Raw genomic sequence first — 21,927 nt, 5'->3', positions numbered from 1 at the left:
TGAAGTCTCAAAAACCATGAAATTTGGCTTAAAAATTGAAATTTAAATATAATAAATTTTGGGTTCATTTTATTTGGGTTTTGATCCTTTAGGGTTTGTTTTTCAAGCTTTTCCTCCCAAAGTGTGAGGTCTAGAAAACTTTTTAAAATGAAAGATGAGATTGTCATTTAATCACTTGACTCTGGGAGCTAGGTTTTTAAGAAAAGACCTAATATTGCAAGACTTATGATGCAATCAGAGAGTTGACAATCTTGCTAAATGTCCTGGGCTCATGGAAATTACGAGAGATAGTGGAGGTTAAGATCTGCCTTATGTTGAGGGTAGATTTGTATATGCTGGGCCAGATGGTCTGGTGCAATGTGGCTGCTATTACTCTCCTTGGAATTGTTGGCAGCCAGCATAATTTAGAGCAGCCTTTAGGTTATTTTAATTTTCACTAGGGGAAAAGCCTGGCACACAGCCTGTCCAGCATTGGGATAGTGCAAAGGTAAACTCTATAGCTGTTTTAACTGCTCCTCAGTCATAGCTGAGAATCTGGAGCAGTCTTTTTATTGGTTCAGTAAAATTATGGATATCTGAATGAGCTATCTAAAAGTTCTCCAGTTAATTACTAGAAAATTATAGAGTGGATTGTATCTAACTGCTGGTTCAGTTACATTACTATAAAAATAATTATTAAATAATATTCAGATTAATTAATTAATCCAAAAGCCCTTCTGCCTTAGAAAAGCAACAGTTTTGCTTGAAAATTCCAATACAAAATTCTAATTTTCTTTCTTTACTGATCAGTTTTTATTACTTTATATAGTGTCAGCAATGTGCTACGCTTTTGATAGACTAGTGAAGACCAAGTTCTTGCCCAAAAGAGTTTGCTGTCTAAATGTACAGTGTATAGGCCTACTTATTCTTTAGTTCTAATGTTCCATGGATCGCTGTTACAGTGCTCCCTCTCATGGACTGCCTCCCCTCCCAATCCACAAAGGCATGATTTTAAACGTTTTATTTTTGTGGATCATCAGTTAAGTCTTTCAGATCAGTAGTGGTCCACAGATCAGTGGTGGTCCACAGATCACTGTTTGAAAACTGATGGTGTAAGTCAGTGGTGGGCAACCTGTGGTCCAAACGTGGCCCATCAGGGTAATCCGTTGGCAGCCTGTGAGACAGTTTGTTTACATTGACCATCCATAGACACGGCTGCACACAACTCCCAGGGGCTGTGGTTCGCTGTTCCTGGCCAGATTGCAAGTTGGTGATAGCGTTGTGTTGATAACTTTGCTTTTTATTTTAAATTTAGTTATGTTACAGAGTTAATGCTTCTCAGAGTTGGCAACTAGGGTTTATTGATGTCATGGAAGAAAGTGTTTTCAAGAGTGATATAGAGTCAGGGATGGGGAGTTGCTATGTTTTGGGGACAACTGAATGAAAAAAGGGATGGTCTCTAGCAATTTTTGGGGCAAATGTGGGAGGGAAGTACTGAATGGAATATACTTTCATGAAATAGTAATCGTTTAAAAGTGTGATTGCTTTCTCTTTATCAAAGCACTATTAAAGATATGAAATGCACAGTTGTGGAGCGCAATCTAGGTATCTTTCTGTTTAAAAAGTTTAACAGTTTTAGTTTAACTCCATGCTTATTATTTTCAGACATTGCCTTCCAGACCCCCCGCCGTTTTTTTTATTTGCTATCAAATTTTCATGAGTACTCTGATAATATTAGACAAAAGACATACAAAATGTGTTCCAGTATAGCCTTATGCTTGCTGGAACATGAATATATGAAATTTCCTCTCCAAATCTCTCAGATGGTGGGATAGAGGAGGCATTCTAGCAACTCATTAGAGAATGTGGAATGCAGACACTGGCAGACTGGGAGGCCACTTGGAATACCTTAGAGAATTGGGTGCAATGCAGTAGTCACAAACAGTGCAGTAATCACAATAAACTCAGTTATCTTTTAGGGAAAGAAAGGGAAATACCTTTCATCAGTGATCTGGTGACTAGTAGCAGTGCCAGAAGCCAGCTTTTTCCCCTAATGGCAGCAATATCTCCTTTTTGCTGGCTTCTAGTCTGCTTTGATTTAGAGAGGGAGGCTGATGATGGAGGAGGGCTGAGTAGAGGGAATTGATCTTGACTATGTTAGCAAGGTGATAAGTGCTTCTTATATACCTGTGTAAGTACTGTATTAAAAAAGAAACATCACAAAGAGTTTGTTCCTGCCAGAATTGGCTATTGTTTCACTGCTGGTGATTAGTACTTTTTTACATATCTTTTGAGAGGCACATGTTCAGCATTCCTTCACTTGTAGGCACTTAAAATTTTTATCTCTTCATTGTTTATCCCAGCATCCTGACCTGCTAGCATATACACCTCTGCTTCTATGGAATCTTCCTTTGATGCCGTAATACTCAGTTGATATGATGTATTACAGAAATGGTCAATTTTTTTTTCTAGTGTTTGCTTAGAAAGCACTAAATGCAGTGACTTCATGCTAATGTTAATGAAATCATTTAAGGGTAACCATTATGTACTTAATTATCCCATTTAGTGAACTGTAATATTACCATTTTGTTTAAAGAAACCCTGTTCAGAGGACTCCAAATCTGAGCCCTTGAGCTTGTAGCACACAGTATGTGAAAATTCCCATAGCTTTCAATTTTTTTACCTTCTGAAATACTATGGAGCTCCACCACAATACTTCAGTCTCCACTTAAAGTTTTAGTGTAGTTTTCTCTCCGACCACAGGCAGCCAGAACCATCTTAGTGAAACTGTGCTGAGGTCCAAAATGCAAGATGAGCAATATTCAGTCTTGGATATGTGAGATTTTCAAGGTGTGTTGTCTCAAGAGCCACTAGCGGGTAGGTATGGGATATTTATCTACCTCAGTGATACCCTCAGTTATTTCATAGTCTGATCTGAGCTTGGATCGCATTCAGAGGAAGACTTGGATCCAACTGTTTATTTGGACCCTCAACCTCAATGCCATTCTTTTGGGTTCTCATGAATACATGTATCCCATAACTATGACTGTACTGGACTAGACAAATTGACAGGAGTGGCAAGTGCCTCCCTGGGTGCTTTGTCCATACCAGTCAACTCCAAGTTTTCCGTATCAGCCTCCTTCGAGAGCTACAATCTCGGTTCCACATTGAAGCAGGGATGTTTCCACTGATCCAAGACACTCAGATCCTATGCCAATGAATCCAGTACCAAGAGTTAGTCCCTACACTGATCGAAGACATCTTATATGCCAAGGAAGATAATGCATCTTCACAAATCCATATTTTGCATCAGGACCAGGAACCTGCAGGCAACTCCTCTCTAGATGAAAATGGTGGCATAGCCTCAGATACCTCACCTCCTGAGGATGCTATTCAATTCAAAGAGTTGGTCAGCAGAAGGTTTCTACTTCAAAATTGCCTTCTGTTTCACTGAAGGAAACTCATCCTCTTTCTGTCATCCTGGGGAATATCTCTACAAAGTTTTTCTGCTTCTTCTGAAGGGTTTCTGTCAACCAAATGCAAAAAAAGCAGGTAAGTTTTATCAGATTCTGTATGAAGGGTTTTCTTGTTTCCATGTACATCTTTCCCCTAATTCTCTGTTGGTGGCTGCAGTGACGTAGCGATAAGAATGGAATATTTATATTCTTCTCCCAATGACAGAGATGGGAGGGGGGGAAATAGATTCCGGGGGGAAACTATTCTTTTCGTCTTCTTTAAACCTGAGGGTAGCTAACTACCTAGCTGTCATGGTGAGGTACCAGTTTCACCTGTGGGACAAGATTTCAACCTTTACCAAGAATATTCTTGATGAGTGCTGCAGAGTGACTTATGCCCTTATTAAGGAGGGCCAGAATGTTGCTAGGCACGTGCTGTGTGTGTCCTTTGATGTCTCTAGTGCATATTCAAGACTGATAGTTGCAGTGATATACTCCTTCTCTCTTCCTCGCGAAACAAAGATGAAGATTGAAGACCTTCTATTTGAAGGTGATCGACTTTTTAGTTGTAAAATGGATGAAGTATTAGAGAAAATGAGACACAAGATTAACTGATGGATCTCTGGGTCTCTTGCACCTTTCAAGAGAATAATTCCTGTGCCTGCATTTGATATCTAAAGACAATATTATCCAAATTATTCTTCATCTTTGTATGTTAACAGAGGGAGGCAACGCTATCAGCAGCAACAACAATCCTTTGCTTCTCAGCAGCAATATAAAAGACGTCCCTGTAAATCCAAGAAGAGAGAAAAGAATTCATCCTCCACTACTACCTTACCTTCAGTTAATCCTCAGGTGTGACATGAAGTTTGAGAGTAGCAAACCAACCTTGAATTCAGTTCCCCTAATATTTGAAGACTGTTTATGCCATTTTTACAGCGAGTGGCAAAAGGTCACCTTGAACAGATGGGTCTTGGATGGTATAAAAGACAAATATACTTATCCAATACAAAATAGATTATTGTAACCTACATGGAAAGGATTAAGGGTGAGAGCTTAAAGGATAAAGTAATAGGAACTTTGGGGAAAAGTTTAGAAACTATCTTGAGTTGAGGATATATGATAGAATCCTTCTCTCTTTCTCACCCACCAAAAACCCCCCAAACAAACAAAACACAGCCCGGGTAGCCATAAGTCTGACAATTCCGAACTTTCAACTACTTGACTTTGCATCTTAAATATCTTCCTTTTAATGTTACTCTTTACATGTAATTCCTTAGTTTTTTTTTTAAAGGAAAGAGGTAAAACAAATAACTTTATGTACAACTGTAACCCCCATGATACATCATCTTGGTTTGAATTCTGAACTTTTTAGCACTATGACACTTTCAGCCCACTTTTTCCAAGTGGTAGTACTGCTTGCTATATTTCCACAGCTGGAAATATGCAGAGGGTACCGTGAAGAAGAAAGGGAAGTTACTTACAGTAACTGTTTGACAGAGTTGTCTACTACATGCACACTTTTACATCTTCCAGGATGTAGAAACACCCATAGCTTTCAGTTTTTGCCATTGTCTAAAGTATGTTCTGCATCTGCAAAAAAGAAACCCCCAAAATCTCATTTTTAATTAAAATACAGTAGAGTGAGAGGAGTCCTTTTGGGTCCCATCATCCTTTTCTTGACAATAAACACCTGATGACATTTGTCTCTGATTTTTGTGGTTTTTTTGAGAAGGAGGCAGAGTTCTTCCATGAGATCAATTATCTTACAGAGGTATTGACACTTTTTTTGTATCAGTGCTAAATCATCTACTATATTTAAAAGCTTTTAATCTATCATAAATAAAGACTTTTGTTTAATTGCATTTTATTTTTCAGGGAGAAGTTTGGGGTTGTATAAACTCTTCTTTGCCAGGTAAGAACTATTAGAATATTCTCATTTATATTTTGCCTTTGCTGATAAAAGGCTTAATTTAACAACAGATCTGTCTAGTTTCCATATTGTACATGTTTCAAAATAGTTTTGCTTTGATAAGGCTTCCACATAAGCCAGAAATGTATGTTTGTTTGTTTCATTTACCCCAAATTGTGGTACTTTGACTTTGTCAAAATTGGAAAGCAAATAAATTTCTTTCTTACCGTTTTTTCTCATGTAGAAAATATGTTAAGTGAATAAGTTTTATTACATTGATGTTTACTCAAATATCTCTTATCCGTTTCTTGTATATGTTGAAGAAAAAGGTCAAGGGTTGGGAATTCATCCTTAAAAGTATTGAAAAGCCTTGAGCCAGCACTCCTTTGCCTTTTTAAAAGATTCTAGATGTCCTGTGATTGCCTATTTCCCCCCCAAATACTGTCCCCCTTCTAGACCTTAACTTCCAATTTTTTAATTACAAATTTACACCACTCTTATTCAGTCTAGAATACGGGAGTGGGATTCATGATGTCATACTGAGATTCAGTAGTAGCTGTTTTATTAAAGATAGTTTGGCGCTCCAAGTCCCATCTTGTCTCTCCTAAATTATCTAATTTTGCTCTGCCTTGTCACAGAATAATCTCAGTAACCCTCTCCTGTTCCTTTTGGACAAAGAAACTTGGAGTAAAATTAGCATACCATAGCTGAAAAAGTGGAAAAACAGGAGGAAAAAAAAAAAGACTATTAACTGTTCTTCTTACAGGCTGCTCAACCTGCCACCAGTGAGCCTACCTGCTTTTCTTGTTCTCAGGAGTCAAACTGTCCATTCCAGTAGATTTAGAGGGTCTGAGGAATCTTGTAGGTTCTAGTCCTTGTTCTTCCACTAATTTATTATGTAACCTTGCTTACACTACTTCGGTCCAAATTTTTAGTGGTGTTCAAGCTTAGTGGTGCTCAGCATTGCAATGCCTGTCTCATTTTCAAAAGTGATGAAGACGCTTAGCCTCGTTAGTGCCTATACCACTTTTGAAAATGAGACTTTAAGCTCCTAAATCAGTTAGGTATTGCAATGCTCAGTGCTGCAATGCCTAAATCCCTTTAAAAATCTGGGCGTTAGTCTGTGTCAGTTTTCCAGTCTGTAAAATGGGGATCTTGTGGGAGTATTTTGTAACTAATGCTTGGGAGGCAGTGTTGTCTAGTGGTTAAAACATAATTAGCTATCAGGAGATCTGGTTTTAGGCCCAGTACAGCCACTGGCACATTGTAACCCTGGATAAGTAACTTAACTTTTCTGTGCTTCAGTTCATTCCATCTTTGACATGAGGATAACAACACTCACCTTAGCAAAGCACCTTGAAATCTTTGAATGAAATAGGAATATTTTGTATTTTCTCCAGAGACTGTGGCTAATGTTTCAACTGGGGATTAATATCAAATCTCTCTTTCTAGAAAACCGACTTGTGCAGGGTTAACTGCAGATATTAGTCTCTCTGCTTAAGAGGACTTGTTTGAGTTACAGAATAGTTGAGGGGCAGTGGTCTTTTTGAAAGAAAAGAATGCATACTGTTAGAACACAGGTTTGTAAAGAAAGTGCTAATGCTGTTTGGAAACTGGTGCTGAGCAGCTACTCTTCAATTGTTTGCCTTGATTTTTCTGAACTAATGCAAGGTTTCTGGGTTAGAATTCTAGTCCCCTCTTCTCCTGGGAGCAGAGAAATCTTTCTTTTGAGGCCGAACATATCACAGATGGTCTGTGTCACAATATAATCTTATCAGGGGAGGGAAGTCTTCTTCCTCTAGTATCCAGAACCTGGTGTCTAGATGGAGGACATCCCTCCACGTTAGACAGTTTGCTACTGTTCTCAAATGACAAACTTTTTGCAGCTGCTTTTAAGGATGCTCAGGTGACACAATTACCTTAGAGAGTCCATGATGTGATGGTTTGGTTTTTTTCAGTTTTCCCTCTCCATAACAAGGTGATGGACAAAATCAATATCCTAGGAGTTTCTTCCTGTGGTCTCAGAGGGAGGGCCTAGGTTACAGATGTGGTATGCAGTCTGTGGTTACTTTCATTTTCCCCGTATATCCTTTCCCAATAAGGCTAGGTGGAGAATGTCTTTCAGTCTTATCTTAAAATGCTGGCATTGCCAGCGTAATACATGAGGTTAACTCTTAAGTTTCTAAAGTAACTGACACTCCTGCAGTCTGATAGTTGCCATTTCTGTCATTTGTTACAAAGTATGGGGGGGGGGGGATCTTAAAAGCATGTAATCTGCTGTCTCATTATTTATATTCTTAATTTTCTTCAAGCAAAACTTGACAAAGAAGGTCTGTACCCATCAGTGGTAAATTCTCTGTTCATCTGGTCTTGTCCAGCCTCAGGTTAGTCATAGTGTTTCCGCATCAAGCCTCTGCCTGGTTTGTGGTTCCTTTGCCAGTCTCCCTTTGAACCTATGACTTCCAATACCCTGAGACTGTTAATCTTTAAGGTTCTTTTACTACTTGCACTAGTTTCCCAACTGACATTTTAGTGAGTTGGCTACAGCAATCTCCTTCCACTCTGCTTTTTTACATCTTGCATGCTACCCCTTGATTCCATCTTACCCAGAAAATAATTGTATCTAGCCTTTTTTCCCCTGCCCCTTTCATTGACAAGGAGTCCCTCTGATATACTCCTGACATTAGAGAAACTGTAGGATTTTTCTCTGGATATAAAAAGCACTCTTGTTCTTCTCTCATACAGCCTCCATTTCTGTAGAGGGGTTTTCCTCTGCTCTGCAATTGAATAGTCAGAATCAGATTTCTCAGCTGCAGGATGGGGCTTAGGATTTCCCTTTAGGAAACTGCTTCAACTCAGTTTGCTGCCTGGTAGCAGTAACGGGTTTCTAGACCACATGCTTTCCTAAATACAGAGCATAAGGAAAAAAATCCCACTGAATTTGATATTTTTGGCTCCGAATTTTTGTGCCTCTTCCTCCTTCAGAGAGGCCTAACTCCTTTTGATATTGCAGAAAGTTTTAGCCTATTCTGAGTCCTGTTCTTGCTCCACAGTATGCTGTAGCCTCTTCTTCCCCTGTGTCATTATCAGCCCATCAAGATGGTGAAGGAGAAAAGGTGCTTGCTCTGATCATTTGGGAAGGTATAATTAACCAGGTGGCTCCAGCAGCTCTGTGGATCCCAACTCTGTGAGGGCCCTAAGTTCCTCCTGCATCAGGAAAAACAATAGGGCCACCCTCTCCATGGGATCTACCACTTGTAACCCCTACCTCAGACTCCACTGCTCTGATCCTGGGGTGTCTATCTTAGCTGCCAATGCTCACCCCCCCACCCTCCCCTTGGGATTAGTGCTTTTCTTTAGTAGTACCACTCATCTGCAGGAGTGGCTCCTATCAGTCAATACTGCATTTCCAGCTTCCTCTTTTGGCTTTTCCAGCCACACCTCTGCTCTCCTTAAACAGACCATATTCTCAAGCCAGGCCTGCTGAGGTGGAATTGGGTCATTATTTTCCCAGTTGAACAGCTGACCTTGAGAAGATTGGTGCCTGAACTATCTCTGGGAGTATCTCTCTGAGTACTTCCACTCAGGGCATATTTTTATACCACACCTAAAATGAATAAACAACTTCAGTGAGGAGAGGAATCCCACTAAACCGAAGGCCAAAATACACCCTCACCAAAGATCAGTTCCAGTGAGAAGCCATAAGGAAGACAAAAAGTAGGACGATTCAAGCCAGGAGCTATGAGTCGCCAGCTCTTCATGGCCCCTCATTCCAGATCAAATCAGTCAAATTTAAGAGTAAGGAAGAAGCTGCTAAAGGATCTCCGTCTCTCTTCACAAGGGAGAACTAAAGTACATGTAATAAAAAAGATGGTAAAGGCAAATTCTCCTACTTCCTCATTGGGAGGAGAGAAGGGTGAGCTCTGTTAACAATTCTGAAGAAGAGTAAGGGATCCAGGAAAAGCTCTTTCTCCTGGACTGATTTGAGTTTGAGTACATCAGTGCTGACTACCTTAGATATTAATAAAGAACCTTCTAGATGCCTCAGAGGAAGGTGAAGGAAAAAGCAAAACAAATAAAATCCACTTTCCTTCTGCTTCCAAGAGAACTTTTTAACTCTCTCCATCTGACTGGAGAACATTGTCAAGTCACAGTGAGAGCAAACAAATATTAGACTCTGAAGGCAGCTAAACAAAATCTATGTAATGTCTAAATCAAAATCTGACTGCATCACAACTCATGGACAACAGGATAGAGTCTGTTTTATGGTGCAACTAAAGGCAGCTTCTATTACTCTGATATCAGTCTGGATAGTCTCCCTTTAAGAAGACTTAACCCATCAGGCCGAAGGTATAAAATTGACTCTTCATAAGATCTCCCTGGCAGCGACCTTGTCCCAGATGCATACTGGGACTCCTTCAGATTTGCAGGTAGGCTGTGGCTTTCAGTACTGTAGCAAGATAATTCTTTCCGGAAGTAGAAGGCAAACATCCAAGCTGAACATTTGATAGCTTCATCAGAATAAGCTTTTAAGAGAAGCTATGGGCAAAAGCAGTCCTTGCAGCCAAAGGCAATATCAAAGAGACGCTTCCTTCAACTACAAACAGATGAAGAAATATAAGAAATCTTTCAGAAGCAGGCTGTCTTTTTATGGCTTCTTTTCATCTAGATCATGCAGATGTGATTCAAAATTTTTCAAGGGATGCTGAAGTAGAGTTGCAGAGGAAAATCCAGACAACTTCTCTGGACAGCTTTCCACTAGCAACAAGAACATCTGAATCCTCTGCTTATCTGCCTGAGAAGATGCACGTTCTGGGATTAAAAACTCCTGTGTTACAGTTGGTGGTTTTATTTATTTGTTTGTTTTTGAGTGGGGGGAGTTATTTGCTTGTTAGCTCCAATAACCCACTTCCTCTTTGGACTGATGAAGATAGCCAGCAGGGGCTATGCCATACAATTTATCAAATAGCCCTGCAACTTTCCTGCTTCCACATACTGAATTCTAACACAGAACAGCCAAATAATAGAGAGAATTTCTCATCTAACCAACCATTAAAACTATTTAGTTAGCTCCCAGTCTGGACTGTTGCCAAGAACATAAGAAGAGACACACTGGGTCAGACCAATGGTCAGTCTAGCCCAGTATCCTGTCTTCTAACAGTGGCCAGTGCCAGATACGTTAGAGGGAATGAATAGAACAGTGTAGTTATCAAGTGATCTATTCCCTGCCGTCCAGTCCCAGCTTCTGGCTGTCAGAGTTTTAGGAACACCAAGAGCATGGGGTTGTGTCCCTGACCATCTTGGCTAATAGCCATTCCCCCCTACAAGGATGTTAAATGTAATTACATTATGGTCATGGTCGCTATTACTGATCAGCTCAGATATATTCACCTCTTGGTCCAGGTTCTGTGTTTTACTTAAGACTAAATCAAGAATTGCCTCTCCCGTTGTGGGTTCCAGGACTAGCTGCTCCAAGAAGGTGCCAGTTGTGTTTAGAAGATTTATTTCTGCATCCTGTCCTGAGGTGACGTGTACCCAGTCAGGAATAGTTAAAATCCCCCATTATTATTATTAGTTGTTTGTTTTTGTAGCCTCTGATCTCCTTCAGCATTTCAGTTGCCATCACCATCTTGGTCAGGTGGTCAGTAGTGTATTGCTATAGTAGTATATTACTGTTCTCCTGGGAGAATTCTGTGCCAAAAAATTAAAAATTCTGCAAAATTCTGCATATTTTATTTGTCAAAATAACATAATATAATCATGCCAGTTTCACTTATTTTTATAATTTATTTCAAAATACCTGTCAGCAACTATGTCTGTAACAATGTAGATCAAAAAAAAAGATTCAGTAATTTTTTTTTTTTTTAGAAATAGATTCTTTACTAGGCAAATTAATACAGAACTTTGAGTAATTTAAACTACAATACAGAAACCTATTTCCTGCATCCCTCAGAAGCAGTGCAAAGGCTTGGGGGAGGCAGGAGTAATGGAGAAGCTGAGGAAGAGGGAAAGACCCTGGGAGTGACCCTGGAGGGTTGTTGGGTATGGGTGGGAGGAGTATGGTACAGGGCTTTTTTGGGGTGTGTGTGTATGCGGGGGGGATTGATTGTTAGGGAGTTGGGGAGCCTCCCTAATGCAGACTCTGGCTGTGACCCTTAGCCTCTCTCTCATAAGTCAGGCATATATGCCCCGTCTCTGTTCGTCCCTGCACCCCCCACATCCCTTGTGTGGCCCTGCAGCTCCCCTCCCATTCAACCTCTGGCTCAAAGCTGTCACCTCACTAGCACCTGAGCCTGTGCCCCAGTCTGTCCTCCCTAGCCCTTCTGAACCCCAGTCTGTGACCCTCCAGCAACCCTTTGTGCCCCATGCCTCTTCACCTGGGCCCGCTGTGAGTAATGTGGCCTCTCCCCTTTCCTTGCTGATGGCTGGCTGCCCTCTCTTCTGGTGCCACAGCAGCCCCTGCATATGTAATTCCAGCGCCTCTCAATAGAATCTACATTCTGTGGAGGAAAAAAAAAATCTACAGTGGACACAGAGGTGTTGAAACAATTTGTGTAGTGGGGGTGTTAAAGGCAGAAACCATGTACACCTCTACCCCAATATAACATGACCCGATATAACATGAGTTTGGATATAATGCGGTAAAGCATTGCTCCGCTTCCCGCTGCTGCCGGTGAGTGCAGTCAGGGGACAGGGAGCAGGGGGATTGGGTAGAGGGTGGAGTCCTGGGGGTGATTACGGACGGGAGGGTCTCTAGAGGGGGTGTCGGTGGACAAGGAGCAGGGGGGCCAAAGCAAGTTCGATATAACGCGGTTTCACCTATAACGCGGTAAGATTTTTTGGCTCCCGGGGACCATGTTATATCTGGGTAGAGGTGTATTTGAGTTGTTACTAATTCAAGCCAGGGGTTTGTGGTATCGCCCCTAGTTCCAGCACCTATGGGGGGACATGAAGTCTGCGCATGCATAGTGGCACAGAATTCCCCCAGGAGGACAACGCTTACTATTAAATCATGGAATTTCTATCCATAGAGATTCTGTGGTACAGTTGGATTCATTTAAGATTTTTATTATATTCGAGTTTGTGCTTTCAGTCACATAGTGCCACTCCCCCACCAGCATGACCCACTGAGTTATTCCTATATATTTTGTACCCTGATATTACCATGTCCCAGTGATTATTATTGTTTCACCAAGTTTCTGTGATGCCTGTTGTATCAGTATCATTATTTAATTCCAGGCATTCAAGTTCATCCATCTTAGTATTTAGACTTATAGCATTTGTGTACAAGCACTTATAAAATTTGTCAATATTGAGTTGTGTGCCTTCATGTGATGTAATTGAATAGGACACTATATTTTTTGTTTGACTGTTTCTCAACTTGATTGAATTCTGTCCTCGCCTCTTTACTAAGGTAGAGAGTATTCTTTTAATAAATTGTCTCCTGAGGGATGTCTCTAGCTGAACCGTGTACTTCTCTGCACCTGTCAACTTTCCCCCAGCCCTTCTTTTAAAAACTCCTCCACAACCTTTTTTATTTTAAACGTCAACTATCTGGTTCCATTTTGGTTTAGATGAAGCCCATTCTTCCTGTACAGCAGTGGTCACCAACGGGTCAATCACGATCAACTGGTCGATCCTGGAGACTCTCCCAGTCGATTGTGATCTCTGCTGCTACAAGTCTGGTGGTGTAGTGGGGTTGCCGCTAAGGCAGACTCCCTGTCTGCCCCAGCCCTACGCCGCTCCCAGAAGCGGCCAGCACACCCCCGCAGCCCTGGCGGCGGGATGGCAAGGGTCTCAGCGTGCTCCTCCTTCCTGTAAGCACCATCCCTGCAGCTCCCATTGGCCAGGAACAGGAAACTGTGCCCAATGGGAGCTGCGGGGCCGGTGCATGCAGAGAAGGGCAGTGCGTGGAGTCATGTGCCACCCCCACAGGAGGTGAGCGGCATGAGGTTGGGGCAGGCAGGGCGCCTGCCTTAGCCCCGCTGTGCCACCGATTGAGAGCCGCCCGAGGTAAGTGTCGCTCGGCGGGAGCCTGCACCCCAGCCCTGAGCCCCCTCCCAGAGCCAACACCCCATGCCCCCTCCTGCACCCCAACACTCTGCCACAGCCCAGAGCCCCCTCCTGCACCCAAACTCCCTCCCAGAGCTTACACCTTTCACCTCCTCCTGCATCCCAACCCCCTGGCCCAGGCTCAGCCCAGAGCCCTCACCCCCTCCTGAACCCCAACTCCCTGCCCCAGCTCGGTGAAAGTGAGTGAAGGTGGGGGAGAGCGGGCGATGGAGAGAGGGGAGGATGGAGTGAGTGGGGTGGGGCTTCCGGGAAGAGGCGAGGTAGATCCTGGATTGCACTTAAATTTAGAAGGTGATCTTGTGCGTACAGGATCTTACCAAAAGGTTCCTCAGTTCCTAATAAACGTAAATCCCTTTTCCCAACACCATTGTTTCATCCATTCATTAAGACCCTGCACCCCTGCTTGTCTAAATGGCCCTACACATGGAACTGGAAGCATTTCAAAGAATGCTACGATGGAGGTCCTGGACCTTAATCTCTTACCTATCAGCTCTAATTTGGCCTCCACGACCTCTCTCCTACCTTTCTCTATGTAATTGGTTCCTACATCTACCACAACCACCTCCCTCCCCCCTCCCCCCAGCACTGTACAAAAGGCTGTCTATATGTCTTTTGAGGCTCACAACCTTTGCACCCAGAAAGCAATTCACCATGTGGTTCTCCCAGTCATCACTAACCCAACTATCTATATTTCTAATCGAATCCCCCATTACTATTACCTGTCTCTTCCTAGTAACTGGGGTCCCCTCCCCTGGATGGGTAGCGACAGTGTGAGATGATACTATGATGTCATCTGGAAGGATCGTTTCCCTCTGCTCCAGCTTTATGTTCTCCTTCCCTGAGACTTTCATTCTCACCAACAGCACAAAGGTTGTCAGTCTGGGAGTGGAACTGCTCTACTGTGTCCCTGGAAGTCTGTCTCCCTTAGCTCCTCCAGTTCAGTCTCAAGAGCCCGTATTCAGTCTCTGAGGGCCATGAAATGTTTGCACCAAATGAACACACATGCCACCTGCCTGCAAGGCAGGTTATTGTACATGCTGCATTCAGTACACTAAACTGGATAGTCCCCAGTTTGTTGCTGGAATGCTGGCTGCATTATTTTTACTCTTCTTTGTTTTTTGGGGGGGGCGGTGATTGGCCTAAAATTTTAGTGTATGTTTGTTAGGTGTTTCTGCCTCTCACACACCCTCTCTAAACTCCTCTGTTTGCTGCTCCTGTTCGCTGACTTCTCTGATTAACAGTCAGCTCCTATACAAACTCTTTATATATTTTCAAAAGCACCTAAGTCCCATTCACTCTCATCTACATGCTCAATGTTTCTGGGAGCATTCTGCATGACCAATTTTCATGAAATCCCTAGGGAAGCCCCTTGAGATTAAAAACCTGGATCTGTTACTTCAGGTAACAGTTACTTCATTGCCACTTGAATCACTATCTTCATTATCAATGTTTTATCTATCAGAGTAGCCTTTTTAATCGCCATCACTTGTCCAGATGGATTGTCTGAACTAGTTTCATTGTGTGTGTAATCATAATACAGTAATTCCCCCCACTGATAAAAATGGTCCTTTGGCCTTTAGGAAGGTAACTAAAAAGTACACATGCAAACCAAGATAAAATCAGGTGTTTAAATGAAGGTTTTCTATTGGCACATTTAAATCGTGATTAAAATCAGTTATTTAAATTGCTGACTTAAATCAATCCACTCTGCTTTTTAACTGCCTTTTAATGTGATATAGCAGCTAGAAACAAGAAAGAGAACCAGCACCATGTAACTAGTCAGCTGTCCGTGGACCACTGGTCCAGAGACCATAGTTTAGGAACCATTTATGTAATGTATGTTCTTTTATACTACCCTAATCTCTACTATTTGAGCACCTCACAAAAAATATTAGAAGTACATGCTCCAAACTGCTGTGAACAGAAGTTACAACTCCATTAATGTGTGTTCAGATTGCCTTAGTCACAAAATCAGTTTGTGTGCCGTTGTAAGCATAACTCAATACAATTTTATTTAGATGTGGCAGCAGATCTAGCACACGATCACCTGATTGTTTTGAGATACCCCTGAGAGAGGACCACATGCAATAAAACTTACACCATAGCAAGGCTCTTGTGGCATCTTTAACTTGGCATGTATCCGTAGCTGCTTTGTGTGTTCTACCTTGAACTTTAATATAGGATTACTTCATTGTTTTACCATAATGTGATCTAAGTGGCTCTACACCTGAAACACTCAAACTCCTTCTACTGCAAAATTTAGTTGCCTAATTACTCAGTTTTTCATGCCAGTGTAGTATACCCCTGCTGTTGTAAAAGTGGATTGATCTTAGTGTGGTCTGTGTGGCATCGCCAGTTCATTGCAGAGATTTCAGCCCCCTGGAAGTTTTGTTCTGACTGATCAGTAGTAAGGCTACGTTTTAGTCATGGGTGCTTTTAGTAAAACTCATGGACAAGTCACTGGCCATAAACAAAAATTCACGGCCCATGACCTGTCCATGACTTTTACTATATACTCCCGACTAAAACTTGGGGGGGAATCGGGGGGCGACCTGGAGGACACCATGGGTGCTGGAAAGGTGGCCCAGGAGGTGCTGCAGATGCTCGGAAGGGGGGGCGGCCTGAGGGGGCGCCACAGGTGCTCCGGGGGAGGAGGGGGGTTGACGGGGATGGGGTAGGCGCCCTACCTGGCTCCTGGGAAACAGCGACCTCCAGCTCCTAGCTCTACGTGCTGCCTCCGCTCCGCCCCAAGCCCCAGTTCTGTAGCTCCCATTGACTGGGAACCGCTGTGCCCCAGCCCCGAGTGCCCCCCCCCCCAACTCCTACTGCTGGGAGTGCAGGGGCTGAGATTGCCCCAGCAGTGGCCAGTGCGCCTGCCTTGGAGGCTACCTGAGCTGCTCAGACAGCCCCCGTGCCAGGTACACTAGTTGCTACAGAAGTCACGAAGGTCACAGAAAGTCACAGAATCCATGACCTCTGTGACAAACACGGAGCTTTAATCAGTAGCCATTCATTTTGTCTTACTGTTTAAATCTTACAGATTTCTTTTCTTTATCTCACTTTTTTCAATTGATATTTTTTAATGAAGTTTTCAGTGGAACTGTCGGTATCATGGATTTGTTCTTAAGATGACTGTTTCCATAGCTCCACATTCCTGAAGATTGTTCATGCAAAAGTTCCGCAGAAACAACTGCTATATAATATTAAATACTAAAATAGCATGTAGCAGGCAGCTAACCCTGTGATTAACTGTGGATGGGTGTTTACCCCGTGTGACTTTCCCATGAACTGGTTGTCTGTCTAAATGAGAATCCATTTTATTTACTCCTACAGTTTTGAATTATAGCACACAATGTATGTCATACTTCCTTGATAAAATAATTGGTCTATATTGGTGAAATGTGTCTTTTTAATAGCTCTAGATATTCAGTACAGACTATTAGAGTGTGGCAGGGGCTTCCATGCAGATGGATCTTAAAGCAATCAACATCCCTACACATGTTGTGTGAAATGGCGAGTGAGGGAACTAAGAGAGGGAGAAAATGAAAAGGCAGCTGAGGGAATGGAGAGAAAAAGCAACACTTTAAAAACTGTTAATCTCTCCCCAGAATGCCAAACTGCCTTATCTGTCATAGTTTGTGGACCTCCAGTCATTTTAAAATCTGTTGTAAATTGAAATGGCAGCCAAGACTATAGGAATGGAAGAAGATTACCAAGGAATCTTTTAAAAGATATATGTGCATATTAGGGCTTTTTATTAGTCTATTGTTTTCTCTTCTACCTCTACTAGCAACTTGTTTCCTAGAGGAAGGCTATAATGCATGAATATCCTGAAACTTGTTTTAATTTTTTTCTAAGAAATTCATGATAGCAGATTTTAGGACTCTGCATCAGGATCCGGGGCTCATATGATCTGTACCACTACAGCTCCACCATCTCCCCTCCACCCAAAAAGTAGCTGCAGCCGAGGCAGTCCTTTGCTATAGTGTTTGGCTTTGTTGGACAAAACCATGAATGATAAACTGCATGGGGAGAGAAGGGAAGAGATAAATTGTGTAAATTAGAAAAGAGAATTGTTGTATTAAGATATTTTGTGGGGAAAAGTGAGAGAAGAAAGAAACAGGAAAAAATGGGGTTGGGGAGAAATATACAGAATATGGTGTGGGAAGAGCAGTTATATAAGGGGTGTGTGGTGGGGCAAAAAGAAAATATGAGACTGTTACTGACATAATTCAGGAAGAAATGCATCAAAATCTATTGTGGAAAAGGAGAGAGACAGAGAGGACTGAAGCCAGGAAGGGACTGAAGGTTTAACAAAGGCAAGAGAAATGTAATAGGTTACATTCCTTTTAATTTAAATAATTGATTGAAAATATACTATTAAATAAAGTCTACAATAAACTGCACACATCTGATTTCGATAACATATAGGAGACATGGCCTTAAAAGAAAAGAGGAATGTTTATTTTTTAGTTATTTTCCCTCTTAGCTACTTTGGCTTAGTCCTATAGTTAGTTGGGTATTTTTGTCATAGCTGCCTGTATTACTATAATATTTGCTGTCATTTTATTTTAAAGGTGTTTTGAAAAAGTCTGATGGTTGGGTTGGCTTAGGTTGCTGTGAACTAGCTATTGTTGTGGAATGTCGACAAGCATGTAAACAGGTGAGGTTTTCTAATTTTCTTCCATGATCAGTATTAAACATAAAAGAACACTGCAGTTTGTGAACAGTAATATGGCAAGTTAAATTCATTTATTACATCTACACCTTTACACTTCATTTAATTTTGGGGACAATATTCTGCAATTACTTTTAGAACTATGAAATAGGTCAAGAAATCATTTTCTGTGTACACCTATGATGTATACCATCGTGTTCTTGGTTAACTGAAGCTCTGCCTTTTTTTTAAGCCTAAATTGAACCGCAACAAATCTTTTGAGGTATTTTTTGGAGAGGGAGGAGGAAGTGCTGAGGGGGGACCTAAACCAGTTTTAGTTCTCTTCTTGGAAATTAACAGGCCAAAATTTAGACTTATAGCTCTTCAGTCTAAAAGTGTTCAGGATAACAATAGGGTGACCTTTGGAGGAGAAAGGGAATGCAGGAAGAAGAAAACCTAAATATTAGTAAAACAGGTAAAATAAATTAGGAAAGAAAACATTTATATGATCTTGTATCTTTCCAAGTATCTTTTCCTTTTAATTATGTTGGAAGAGTTACACTGGATCTGTGGCTGAGGACTTCCAGAGCTGGAATAGGGACTATTAGCAGACCCCGGGGAGAGCATTTCCAGAGAGGTAGTTACCTTGCAGGAGTATGGGTAGTGAGGCATGACTAGGGGTCATGGTTGTGGGTGCAGAGAATGGAGTCTGGTAGGGAACATGCAGGAGGTTTACTAGCTAAGGCAATGGTAAAGTGTAGCTTGTATCTTTTGTTCTGATGCCCTTCAGGAACCCTCAAGCCACTGGAGCTAAATTGGCTTAAGATGGTGCAAATGTGGTTGCAGAGCAAAACTTAGATGGGTAAAGCCATATGTAGTGTGGATGCATGGTATCATTTGTTCTTAAAGCGATTCAGCATAACTGTCTGAAGCACAGATCATTATAGTGTAAACAAGTTCTTCATGATACTGAAAGAGCCTTCTTAGCTTATGGTGCTTAATTAATATGATGTTTATATTACATGATTCTGGAAGCTCCATGGTCACTTTCCCCACATCCTCCCTAAATAATGTGCTATCTCTATGGGAAGCTGAAACCAGCTTAAACAGCAAAAGTCTGTGTGACTGCTGGAAACTCTGTATGACAAAGGAATGCAGCATTTTACTTGAGGTCACCAAGCCTCCCAGATCTTCGTGCTTCTGCTCAAGTTTATCCACAATAGCCTTGGATGGTCAAAAGTCAGCTGTGCAGTCAGTTTGAGACAATTCTTTCATCTTGTGAACTTTGGGCAAGACTATAACTGTAAAAGTATTTGACATATTGGAGAACAAAACCAGCTTATATAATGCTTCAAAGCATTAAATATGGTATGTGTCTATTCTAGGGATTGAAAAGAGTAAGAATGCATTGTAAGAACTCATTAACATATTAAGGAATATAAAACCAGGGACTACATAACTCTTGTTCAGATGTAGTTAAAGCAAGCACAGATTTGGGCTTTAGGATAAATGATCTTTTGAGGTCCATTGCCCTATAGAGAGGGCAGTCAATGAATATAGGTGGTCCAATGCTCCTGGTCAACTGTCCTTTCTATTTCAGGTCTGGTCTCACTCCTATCCTGACACTTTTTCCTTAGGTTAAACCCTCTTTATGGTTGCTGGGGTTTAGGTAACTCAGTAGAGAAACTCTACTTTGGGTCAGTAACAAACTATATTACCCTGAATGGTGCTTAGAGACGTCTATAATCCTCTTTTGGGTGCATCTCAGAACTAACTCCTTGACCAGGTGTAGTCATGGAAGATCCAATTACATTTTTAAAAAATAATTGTATTAGACTGGTACTGTGACAAAATTTCAACTGAGATAACTTATTTCTGCCTCCTTTAAGTAAATTAACTTTACAGGAAGATTAAATTGATTGATGTAACCATTTTTTACCCCAAATATCCAATTTTCTTTTTCAAGTAGTGTCCCTATGGGCGTTTCACTTCAGGTGCGCATGTACCTCAGAAATGCTTCATAGGAGATTTCTAGCTAGGAGTGCTCATTAGGCCCACGAATGTACCCTATGCCTTCTTGTGGCAGACACCAAGGCTATATAGGATGTGTGGGCAAACCACCCCCTGTGCCTTCTCTACTGCCTTGGCCCGGGAAAACTAGCATGATCCAACCTAGAGCATACTCTGCCTTCCTATTCACTTTAATAGAAAAAAAGTTAGTTAGTTTAGAGGAGTTGTTAGTGTTTGTACAGTTAATTAGTTTTAGGTGAGAGGACTGTTTTTTTGTTGTTTTTGTTTACTCTTTTTTTCCCCCCCGGGAGACTGTCTTCTCTTGGTGGGATATGCCTGATTTGCCAGACTTCAGATATTCCCTCTCCTGCTGGGAGGCTACACTGGTGAGTGACAGACACCTGAAGTGTGTCTGTTGCCTGGGGAGTCCCATATCTCCCAGAAGTGCTCCTTTTGTTTAGCCCTTAAGTCCAGGGCTAGGAAGAACAGAGACATAAAGCTCAGATTGTTGGCGATGAACATTCCCTGCAACCTCTCAGCCAGGTCAAGAGACCCCCAGCCCCCTCCTTTGTACATTTGTCCCCAGACAGATACAGTGTCATGTCAACCTTGGGGCATGCTTCTCCTAGGAAAGGGAAGATTTTAGAACACTCTGGGAAGAATCCCAAAAAGAGGAGCATGGACTCCATATCTAAGGAGCCAGCTCCAAAAAAGACCAGGTCCCCACTGAAGTTCTCAGAGGGTACTGTGGAGGCCAAGGACTCTTTCTCCAATACCGGCAGGCCTGTGGGGCTCCGAAGCTTCAAGAAGAGGAAACACTGCTCGGAGAGGGTGCCTGAACCCTCCATTAGTAAGAAGAAACACACGGTACTATCTCAGCTCTGCCATTGACACTGAAGCACTCAGCTCAGACATGGGTGCTGTTGTGGGCCTTAACCCAGTCATTGGTACTGTTGCAAGGAGCTCAGTGGGGGGGTGACTGTACAAGCAATACCCTTGATATCAAGTAAGTATCTACATCTGACAGAGCCTGTGGTATGCTCATTGTTGCTGGTACCATTGGCTCATGGTTGCTGGTGACCTTGGCTACAATGTCAGTACCGGTGTCCTTTCTGGTACCACAAGAGTTACAATACTCAAGTGATCTATCTGTGCTGAATGAGCCGGTGTCCTGTTGCTGTCAGGTACCAAGCATCTCAGGCCACTCTGTGGCACAGGACTCTCCTCCATTCTCATTGGCTACCCCCCACCCCCATTGGAGGACAGGAAGGTAGAAGAGGACTCCCAGTTGGTCTCTTTGATTTCTGTTAGGAGTTCTCCTACATACCCCTTTTGAGAATCTGCTCTCATGCAGGGAGGACTTTGCAACACATCAATCACGGTGGAACCAACCTATCTGCCACTCTCATAATGGCCGTATTGGGCCCCGTGGGCTGCTTATCAGCAACCATTCAATAAACCACCAGTACCATCTCTTAGGGAAATTGTGGATCCAAATCCTTTCTGTATCCTTACAAAGCAGGAGGAGACCTTTCAGGGGTGAATTCCTCATCTGCCCTAGCCTCCAGCTCCTCAAAGTGCCATTGTCATTGCTGGATGAGGTGCTCATGCCTCTCTCTCCTTCCATTGCCAGCGACTTCAGACAATTCCAGGATCTCATTAGAATGGTAGTGGACACTCTGTACATCCCTCTGGAGGAGGTCAAAGACCAGCAGCACAGACTGCTTGATATTTTGCAGTTGGCAACCACTTGCAGAGTGGCGCTACATATTAATGAGGCTCTCCTGGATCTGGCTAAGACTATATGGCAGATGTCCGCCACTGTTCCACCAGTGTGCAAA

General features: G+C 42.2%; 1 protein-coding gene across 1 annotated transcript in view; it reads left to right on the top strand.

Moving 5' to 3' along the window:
* Positions 1-21,927, top strand: part of RECK (reversion inducing cysteine rich protein with kazal motifs) — a 136,219-nt gene that overhangs the window by 20,670 nt on the left and 93,622 nt on the right. Inside the window, exons 4-5 of the mRNA XM_077809194.1 lie at positions 5,313-5,349; positions 17,997-18,082. Coding sequence (XP_077665320.1) covers positions 5,313-5,349; positions 17,997-18,082 — 123 coding nt within the window. The remainder of the gene's footprint in view (positions 1-5,312; positions 5,350-17,996; positions 18,083-21,927) is intronic.

Source organism: Eretmochelys imbricata, chromosome 2, assembly GCF_965152235.1.
Source record: "Eretmochelys imbricata isolate rEreImb1 chromosome 2, rEreImb1.hap1, whole genome shotgun sequence".
Lineage (NCBI taxonomy): Eukaryota > Metazoa > Chordata > Testudines > Cheloniidae > Eretmochelys > Eretmochelys imbricata.
The sequence above is the reverse complement of the archived record's forward strand: the minus strand, read 5'-3'. Positions and strand labels throughout refer to the sequence as shown.